Raw genomic sequence first — 10,787 nt, forward strand, 5'->3', positions numbered from 1 at the left:
CCTTATGGCCACTTGATTGAAGGCAGCCCCAGGTGGAGGGGAACCAAGAGGATATGGGTACAAGGGCAGAGTCAGAGAGTTGTGGATGGAGCTGCCCAGCCTGCGGTTGGGGTGCAGAACTGAGGAGACAGGGAAGAGAGAGATCTCAGGCTTAGGTGGCTGCCTGGGGTCTGTTTTTCCCACGCAGAGCACCTGGCTGTTCAGCCAGCCCAGATACCCATTGCAGCTTATAGGTCAACGGTCCTCAAGTGAATGTGATTCTGGCCCCCAGGAGGCATGTGGTCATGTCCAGAGATACTCTGGTTGTCAGGACTTGTGGGGAGGGGGGGATTTTCCTACTAGCATCTAAGGGATTGAGGTAAAGGATGCCGCTAAATGTCAGACAATTCACAGGACAGCTCCCACTATGAAGAATGATCCGGTCCCAAATGTCACGAGTGCTGAGATTGAGAAACCCTGTTCTAGGTGTATTTTGTCTCCACTGTTGTGTCCTTGCTAACCCGGTTGCAAGAGGTAGGATGGAGCTGGACGCATTCCAGTGCTGTGAGATGTTTGCTCTGCACCTGTGTGTGAGCCATCCGCAGTGATACCAGAGTAGGCAGAATTCTGTCCACCTGTCAGAGGAGATGGGGGACCCCAGCCTCGAGAGCTGTGGCTGCTCCAGCAAGCAGGAGGCAGGGTGGTGGAATGTAGGGGTGAGGCAGGAGCTTGAGGAGAGGGGGAAGGTTGGATCAGACTCTTGGTTGGATCAGACACTGTGTTGTGTCATTGCCAGGAATACTAAGGTCCCTGCTAGGGTTGGAGACCATGCATCTAGAATGGGGTCAGTGAGTGACATCTGGTACAGAATGACACAAACAAACCAGCTCAGAAGACCAAAATCATCATCAGTCAATGACAATGACTTTTATGAAGTGGACTCTCACAGTGCTCTGGTTACTCCTGTTTTTCACTTGGGGAGAGGAGCCTCAGAGCTGCAAAGTCCTTTCTCCAAAGACACACAGTGAGAGCTGGGGTTTCCACCCTGGGTCTGATGCCTCCACAACTTGTAAACATTTCAGAAAATTCTCTCTGGAAGCCAGAGTGGAGTGTGTGCAGAGGAGAGGAGATAAGGAGGAGGATGGGGCAGCGGTCCAGGAGAGAGGATGGAGAGGAGGGGAGCAGATGAAGTGCTTAATAGAAGAGAGGTTGCCCAGCAATGGGAGGGATGGGGGAGGAAGGCGGCTGATGCTGGAGTATGGTTTCTGGGTAGGGCGGCTGCGTGGTCTGAAGACTTTCCTTCCATGTCATAAGCGTGGTCTTTTCATGTGGGATACGTCGTCCAGTAAAGTTCCTCATTGTCCAGGTGATTCTGTGTTCTCCAAGCGCCGGGCTGACTCCTCCTGCATGGTGGGGGTTGGGAGGGCAGATACTTGAGGACAATGTCCTATTGAGACTACTATGGGGTGTAATAATGGATGGGTCCATCCAGAACCAAGGATTTCAGAAACTCTTGTAGCAATATGGCTTACATTATTCATAAAAATATTTTTGTTTTCTTTTATGGTAGAATTCAGGTGCAGAGGATTCAGACTGTGATATTTCCTGTTTGAGGCTTTTGATTGACATTGGTTTGTGCAAGATCATTTTCTTATTTCATTTGTTTATCCCCTTTCTTTCACCGTTTCCATTCTTTTCTGACAGGAATTTTCACATACTTAATATGCACTTTTTGATTTGTATATGCTTTTGTAAGATACACATTGCATTCTATCTGCACATATTTTTTATGTGACTATTTTAAAATGGTAAATTAATGGGCTTAATTTTATTAGAGAAGTTTTAAGTTTATAGAAATATTGATCAGAAAGTATAGAGAGTTCTCACATACGCCTCACCCCTGCATGTGGGGCCTCACCCCTGCATGTGGGGTCGTCTCTCCTATTCCTGACATCTTGCATTTCTGTAGCGCCTGTGCTACAATCGATGAACCAATATGGACACATTATTAACCAAGTTCTAGAGTAGTCTTTCCTTTTGTTGACATCTTGCATTCCTGTGGTATGCATGTTCCAACTGATGAACCAATATTGATGAATTATTATTAATTAAATTCCATAGTTTATATTAGGTTATACTCTTCGCATTGTGTATATGGATTTTGAAAAATGACATGGATTCATTATTACTGTATCATTCAGAGTAGTTTCATGTACATATATTTTAATGTGACCACATGGAATTATGCTAGAGAGTTCATCCTGTTTTTTGTTTTATTCACTCAATATTATTTTAAAGGTTGACTTATATTACTATGTGTGCATCTAACTCCTGCCAAAAGCTCTATAACCTTTTTCCTCTATATCCGTTGTTTGCCTCTATATAATTGTACCTGCCTTCTCTCCAATTAGGAACAAGCAGGCTTATCCAACACCTCCACTAAAATAACTGCTGCAGGGAACATTCTCTTACATGTCCCCCTATAAACAGGTTTCAGAAGTCAAGATAGATACACAGTAGCAAGGTTGCTGGTACACAGAGCATGAATCCCATTAAAAATTTTAATTTCTACCATTCTACATGCCCACTAATAGTGCAAAAGTATTTCTTTTATTATTATTATTTGAGACAGAGTCTCCCTCTGTCACCAGCGGGCTGGAGTGCTGTGGTGTGACCTCTACTTACTGCAGCCTCCACCTCCTGGGTTCAAGCATTTCTCATGCCTCAGCCTCGGAGTAGCTGGGATTACTGGCACGCACCACCACACCTGGCTAATTTTTGTATTTTTAGTAGAAACAGGGTTTTGCCATGTTGGCCAGGCTGGTCTCAAACTCCTGGCCTCAAGTGATCCTTCTGCCTCGGCCTCCCAAAGTGCTGGGATTATAGGCGTGAGCCACCATGCCCAGACTAGAGTGTGTAAGTATTTCTTTCTCCTCATAGACCAATCAACCCTGGACATTTTATAATTTTGGGAATTGCAGGGGTATACAGTGAAATTCCACTGCTGTTTTTTTTATTTTCCCCTTCCCTCCATTCTTTTCTTCCTTTCTTCTTTTCTTCCTTTTTTTTCTTTTTCTTTCTTTTTTTTAGCATTCTTTCATCTGCCTGAGTAACTCCTATGCATCATCTTCTCACATCTTTTGCTCATTTTTGCGTTAAGGTACCTCCTTCTTCTTGATATAACCGGTTTCTTATTTGTTCTATATTATTCCCTTGTCATTTTTTAAGAAATTCCCCCACACTATTTGGATGTGTTCCTGTCGGTTTTAGACAATGCAAATATCTTTTCCCCATTTCCCATCTGCCTGTTAACTTCATCCTGGAAATCCTTTGTTGAATGGAAATCCTTAATGTTGATTTTTTTCATGTTTTAAAAATCATCTTAATGTTTGTGCTTTTGAAATTTTGTTTAGGAAGTCTTTCCTCAAGCCTAGATCACAAAGTTATTCTCCTATACTTTCTTCTACTAAATTTATACTTTGATATTTGGTATTTATTTTTTGAATCCAGCTGGATTCCTCCTTTGTATGTGCTGTTAGGCAGAAAATCAGATTTACTTTGCTTCATAAAATGAGCAGTTTTTTCACTACAATGAGTTAACAATCCACCTTTTCCTCTTGATTTGTGCCAGTACATTTATCATGTACTATATTAGGTTTTGAATAATGCAGGGATATTTTTTGAGATTTCCAATCAACTTATTCAGATCTATGTCTGTTCCATGTTTCATAATTTTAAAAATGACTATGACGCTGTTGTGTGCCTCAGCATGTGGGAGAGAACAGCTCTTCTCTTGTTTCCATTTTTATAATATTAGTATGGTTTGTGCTAACATTTATGTATGTATGTATTTGAGACAGAGTCTTAGTCTGTCACCCAGGCTGGAGTGCAGAGGTGCCATCTCCATTGATTGCAACCTCCACCTCTTGGTTTCAAGTGATTCTCCTGCCTTAGCCTCCTGAGTAGCTGGGATTACAGGCGCCCAACACCACGCCTGGCTAATTTTTGTATTTTTGGTAGAGACAAGGTGTTGTCTTGTTGGCCAGGCTGGTCTCAAACTCCTGGCCTCCTCAACCTCCCAAAGTGCTGGGATTACAGGTATAAGCCACCACACTGGCCTGACAGTTATTTTTCTGAAGGAATTTTCAAATAGTTTCATTAAATGTATGGTTGATTCACTGGAACTGTAAACACAATTGTATTGAGGTTATAATTTGAGTATGAATTGACATCATTCATACATCAAGCCATCCCACCCAAGACTGTAAACTGCTCCCCGTGTGTTCAGATAATCTTCTACATGTTTATTATTATGGATTTAAAATTTTTCTCTTTGAAGGTATGGGATGCTTTGGGTTAATTCCTAGATATTTCATAGTAGAATTTTTCAAAGTATGATATGAGGACCTCTGCAGGGTGATCCCTGAAGTCTTTATTTTTCCTAATTATATATGAGAATATATTTTCATCATGTGCCTCAACTAAGACATCATACAGGCTCCCACCACCACACCCGGCTAATTTTTTGTATTTTTTTTTTTTTAGTAGAGACGAGGTTTCACCATGTTAGCCAGGATGGTCTCGATCTCCTGACCTCGTGATCTACCCACCTCGGCCTGGGATTACAGGCGTGAGCCACCGCGCCTGGCACATATTGCCACAGACTGAATAAAGAAAGAAATGTGAGCATCAAGCTGTTTCCTGCCAAGCCGGGACATACGATGTTTTTGCTAAAACGTCAAACAAGGCTACTCTTCTCACGGAATGTTTTTTCTTAATGTGGTTATTTGCCTGAAAATGTTACTTATATTTGTAAGAGTTAAAGAAAGAAGAAAGAAACATAAAACATGGCTTGGCAGTTAAAGGCAGGTTTACTTTAGATAAAACCTGAGGGGGGCTTCTGGCCAATTTCAGTCAGGAGAAGTTTCTCTTACACACTAAGAGTACATATTGGTTTTAGGGTGAGGGGCTTATCACAAGCTTGGAATGTTTCTGTGTGGGGGAGAAGTTTTATGGTAGGGTTGGAATGTCTCTGGGAGGAGGGGAGGTTATCTTGGGGCTGATGTCTTTCCGGCCGGGTGGGAGTGATCTTGAGGCTGGCATCTTCCCAGCCAGAGGAGGCATATCTCAGGGCCAGCATGTCTGTCACTGGGGAGGAGTTTGGAATATTTCTAGCTGGAGATGTTATTTATGGTTTATGGTTGTGCTGACCTTAGCCATTAGCCTGACACCCTTTGGATTTAGGCGGTTTTTTATTAAGGGGAATTTTAGAATGAGGGGCTTGTCCAAGATAGTGATGCTCCTGCTCTGTCAATATTAGCATGCAATAGGTTCATTATTGCTCTTTTAAATGTACTAATAACTAATATTTTAAATGATTTTCAATTTTCATTTCCAATATGGTAAAAAACAATGATAGTTCTAAACCACAATAAACAAAAGCCCTTTAGAGTGCTCAGTAATTTGGGTGTGTAAAGGAATCCTGAGACATGTTTCTTTAGATTTTGCTTTATATTTTGTGCATTTGAAATTTTGCTTAGGAAGTCTTTCCTCATGCCTAGATTACAAAGTTATTATCCTACACTTTCTCCTATTAAATGTAAAGATAATGGCAAAGAGTGCAACTACTTTTGCACCAACCTAATAGTTTGTGTTGCTGTTGGGAATCTTCTCTTTCTCTGTATTCAACTTCTATTTCTTGAATGCTTGTTACTGGTGTGATACTAGGAGGATCACTGGGATTTTTGCCAGCTGACCTTGCTTTCTGCATTACTGGGCTCTGTTATTGTTCCAATATATTACACCATCATTCTTTTATCTTTTCTATGTAGATGATCACGTCTCTTCACTTCCAGTCCTCAGACACCTTAGATACTTTGTTTCTTTTTCTTGCCTTATAACATCACTCACGACTTTCAGCTCCATGTTAAAGAACAGCAGAGTTAGTGAGTATCCTTGGCTTTTTCTTGATCCTAAAGTAATGCATCGAAAAGTTTCTTCATTTAGTGTATGTAGTATTTGCTAATTTTGTGCTATATATTCTATATTTAGCTAAGAAAATCTCCTTGAATTTTGTGTTGTGAAGTGTTCTTTAAAAATCATGAAGTAGAGTTTAAGAAAAACATATTTATGCCTTTATTGAAATAATCATGATTTTTCTTTTTTAATCAACTCCTATGATAAATCATATGATAGGTTTTCTGATGTTAGCCGTCCTTGTCATTTGTGAAATAAACCTATACCACTTTATTATGGTAAACCATTTTTAATATACCATTAAATTTGACTAGGTTATGGTTTTATTCTGGAATTTAAAATCTGCATGGATAGGTGAAGTAGGCCTATAGTTGTCTCTTTTTCTTTTTTTTTCTTTCTTTTTATTTTTTGAGACAGAATTTTGCTCTTGTTGCCCAGGCTGGAGTGCAATGGTGCGATCTCAGCTCACCACAACCTCCACCTCCCGAGTTGAAGTGATTCTCCTTCTTCAGCCTCCCAAGTAGCTAGGATTACAGGCATGCACCACCACACCTGGCTAATTTTGTATTGTTAGTACAGATGGGGTTTCTCCATGTTTTTCAGGCTGGTCACGAACTCCCATGATCCATCCACCTCAGCCTCCCAAAGTGCTGGGATTACAGGCGTGAGCCACCACCCCTGGCCAATTTGTCTCTTTTTTAAGCAATTATTCTTACCTGATTTTAGACTGAGATTGCATTAACCTGCTGAGATGTGCTGGTCAGATTTCCTAACACTTTTCTATGTTTTTGAAGCTCATGTATAAGACACTAACTGTTTCTTAACATAATAATAATTACTAAACTTTAATAAAACCCACTGGGGCAAAGATTTTAGAGAAAGATGATCTTTGACTACCATTTCAATTTATTTAAAGCTTATTTGAGCATACAAGGTCCCCATTTTTCTTGAACCAGTTTTAGATATTTTTCTAAGTATTTGGTAATTTCATCTACAAAGTAAATTTATTATTTTTTAAAACTTATTAATTTAAACATATCCATTGTCTCTGTAATTATTTACCATTTTTAATTTGGAGTTTTGTTATTGGCACCTTCTCCTTGTTTCCCTCTATCTTCTCAATCTTTTCTCATGTGTGATTTTGGCTTTATTAAGCATGAACTTTTCTTGAGGCAGTTTCTTGATAAATCTATTTAGTGCCATGTATTTCCCTCAAAGTACTATTTTAGGTTAAAATGTTGACATTCAATATTTGAATAATCATTTAATTCTAAAGATTTCTTAATTTTTATAATTTACTGTTGAACCTGAAGATTATTCAATTATACAGTTAGCTTCCAAGCATATGAGAATTGAAAAGCTATTTCTTCTCTATTAATTTTTAATGTTAATGCATTCTCATCTAAATAACATTTATACTTTGGAATTAAAGAATTTTTTATATCTTAATGAAATGTCAGTTTTTGTAAAAGTATCCATGTGCTTGAAAAAATATTTATTCTCTGTTTGGTGAAGAGTCTAATATATAATAGCTAATATTTATTAATTGCATTGTAATTAATTGCATTGTAATTATTAATTGCATTGTAATTAATAATTAATAAATTACATTTCTGAACTCTGTTAAACTTTCTAACTATAATATCTATCTGTCATTGATTTAGTTATTATTCCAGGATTATTATCCTTAATATTCCAGGATATATAGTAATGTAGACATTATGTTTATGCTGATTGCTATAATGTTCTTTTAAATGATATAAATATTATTCTCTATCCTTTAGCGCATGTGATTTAAAAATTTAACATGCATCAGGAAACAACATTTTTCTTCATAGCCGAAATAACCAGATTGCACTTTTAAAAAATAATTAGTTGGGCCTGGTGGCTCACGCCTGTAATCCCAGCACTTTGGGAGGATGACATAGGAAGATCACTTGAGGCCAGGAGTTGGAGACTAGTTTGGGCAAGAATGTGAGGCCCAGTCTCTACGGAAAAAAATTTTTTTTAATTAGACAGGTGAGGTGGCACACAACTGTAGTCCCAGCTATTTAGGAGGCTGAGGCAGAGGATTGCTTGAGCCCAGGAGTTCCGGGATGCAGTGAATCACGATCCTACTCTAACCTGGGGGACAGAGCAAGACCTGTCTCTAAATAATTAGTAATTAGATCAATAATAATGCTTTAATATTACTCATACCTAATCATTCATTCATACTATAATCAAAATGTTCTCCATTGCCTTAAAAATACTTAGAGCTGGTTATGGAAATCAAGATTCAACTGGTCCCCTATGTTGCATCCAGTTGCTATGTCCCCGAATCTCTCTTATCTTTTGGATGAGCCTTTATCAATGAGACCAGACCAATTGTTCTGTGGAATTATCCACCTTCTGAATTTTTCTGAAAGCTTCCTCACGGTGTCATTTATCTTATTCCTCCATCTTCTGTACAATGATTATTCTTTTTGACTAGTGGGCATCTTTTCAATCTAGTACTTGCAGTCTTTTAATATTATCCCATTACTTAGTGAAGGTTTCATTTCACACTGGTACAAGATATCCAAGGCTTTCTTCCATGTCCAGATCACAGATCTGCCATGTCTCAAGGAACTCTGGTTCCCTGCAGTGGCATATGGTATTAAAGACATTGTGATCACTGTTTCCTTAGATTCCACCTTTTATTATTATTAAGATTGCAACCTCAGCTTTTATTTGGTGCATATTTATCTGACATGTATGTATCCAGCCATTTCTTTTCAAATTTTCTGTTCAATTTTTTTAGAATAGTAAATGTACCATTTGAAATTAGATGGCATAAATGAGTACCAATAAAACAGTATTAAAATAAATGTAAATGGGTTAAATAAGCAACTAAAAGACAAAGACTCCCAGGGAAAAAAGATTTAAACCCCAAGATCAAAATACATGTTTTCTAGAACTGGCACATTATCAAGAGAACCTGACCCTGATCATCTATGCTGGTCTCTAATGGCTCCAAGTATTGAACCTTTTCTTTATGTTAGTCAGTGTTAATAGAAACCCAATTAGTAGCCAAAATCTGACTTGATCATCTAATATAGTGATCTCATTTGATCTTTGTCACATTGCTGAATGTTAAGAACTATTATTATTTATTCCATTTTACAGATGAGGAAAGTGAGACCCAGAAAATTCTGCCGGTTGTTAAATAGCATAGAGCTGTTGAGTTGCCATTTGGTCTGTGATAGAGTCTATGTTTTAACCACTGTCACTTAATTTTGTTTCTGATCTCACCAGATACAGTATCCATGCCTAGTCAGAACTATAGCATCATATCTGAATTTAACCTCTTTGGCTTCTCAGCCTTCCCCCAGCACCTCCTGCCCATCTTGTTCCTGCTGTACCTCCTGATGTTCCTGTTCACATTGCTGGGCAACCTTCTCATCATGGCCACAATCTGGATTGAACACAGACTCCACACACCCATGTACCTCTTCTTGTGCACCCTCTCCGTCTCTGAGATTCTGTTCACTGTTGCCATCACCCCTCACATGCTGGCTGATCTGCTTTCCACCCATCATTCCATCACCTTTGTGGCTTGTGCCAACCAGATGTTCTTCTCCTTCATGTTTGGCTTCACTCACTCCTTCCTTCTCATGGTCATGGGCTATGATCGCTATGTGGCCATCTGCCACCCACTGCGTTACAATGGGCTCATGAGCCCCCACGACTGTGCCCATCTTGTGGCCTGTGCCTGGGCTGGTGGCTCAGTCATGGGGATGATGGTGACAACGATAGTTTTCCACCTCACTTTCTGTGGGTCTAATGTGATCCACCATTTTCTCTGTCATGTGCTTTCCCTCTTGAAGTTGGCCTGTGAAAACAAGACATCATCTGTCATCATGGGTGTGATGCTGGTGTGTGTCACAGCCCTGATAGGCTGTTTATTCCTCAACATCCTCTCCTATGTCTTCATTGTGGCTGCCATCTTGAGGATTCCCTCTGCCGAAGGCCGGCACAAGACTTTTTCTACGTGTGTATCCCACCTCACTGTGGTGGTCACGCACTATAGTTTTGCCTCCTTTATCTACCTCAAGCCCAAGGGCCTCCATTCTATGTACAGTGACGCCTTGATGGCCACCACCTATACTGTCTTCACCTCCTTCCTTAGCCCAATCATTTTCAGCCTAAGGAACAAGGAGCTGAAGAATGCCATAAATAAAAACTTTTACAGAAAATTCTGTCCTCCAAGTTCCTGAGCGCCAGTTTGGTGGTGATAAAATATAATAATGTGTATCTCCATAGGGCTGTTGTAAGGGTTCAGGTATGTGAAAATATGTGTTTGATACATACTAGCTATTGTTTTCCCTTCCCTTTTTGCTTAAGCTCAAGTGATCATAATCTTTTCTTTATGAGCCATTGTGATGACCTTTATCCCATTATCTGTGCCTAGAAATGTGTTTTCTGTCCACGGAGAGGTGGGGATCATCACGGGGATGTGTCTGGGCACTTATGAACACAGTTCTTCTTGAATGGACAGGCAAAAAAGATTTTATTTTCCCCTAGTGTAAGAAAAAGCAAGAATAACATGATAGTCATAAATGCCACCCAGCACTGAGCTTTTTCTATGTATTGGCACTGTGTCCAGTGTTTTATAAATATTATCCTTTTAATTAGAAGAAATGTACAAAGGAAAATAAACTATTTGCCTCAGATAAACTGGTTTCTTATTTAAAGCTCCTCACTGTCTTTGGGAGAGATATACCCTAAGTTTGTGTGTGTATATTAATATGTTGAGTTGATTGAAAGATGTTAGAATGCAAACGTTGAGAGAGGGCAAGAAGGAGATATAT

At 39.4% G+C, this 10,787-nt stretch overlaps 1 protein-coding gene across 1 annotated transcript; it reads left to right on the top strand.

Annotated features, from left to right (window-relative positions):
- The first annotated feature begins 9,242 nt into the window (after window positions 1–9,242).
- OR10H4 (olfactory receptor family 10 subfamily H member 4) lies at window positions 9,243–10,193 on the top strand. The gene has a single exon (XM_004060215.4). The coding sequence runs from the start codon at window positions 9,243–9,245 to the stop codon at window positions 10,191–10,193; it is 951 nt and encodes a 316-aa protein (XP_004060263.4).
- Window positions 10,194–10,787: the final 594 nt, after the last annotated feature.

Source organism: Gorilla gorilla, chromosome 20 (assembly GCF_029281585.2).
Source record: "Gorilla gorilla gorilla isolate KB3781 chromosome 20, NHGRI_mGorGor1-v2.1_pri, whole genome shotgun sequence".
NCBI classification, from domain to species: domain Eukaryota; kingdom Metazoa; phylum Chordata; class Mammalia; order Primates; family Hominidae; genus Gorilla; species Gorilla gorilla.

Bases quoted from the DNA above. Each gene is read 5' to 3' on its own strand.
- OR10H4 (XM_004060215.4), top strand. From the start codon at position 9,243: ATGCCTAGTCAGAACTATAGCATCATATCTGAATTTAACCTCTTTGGC.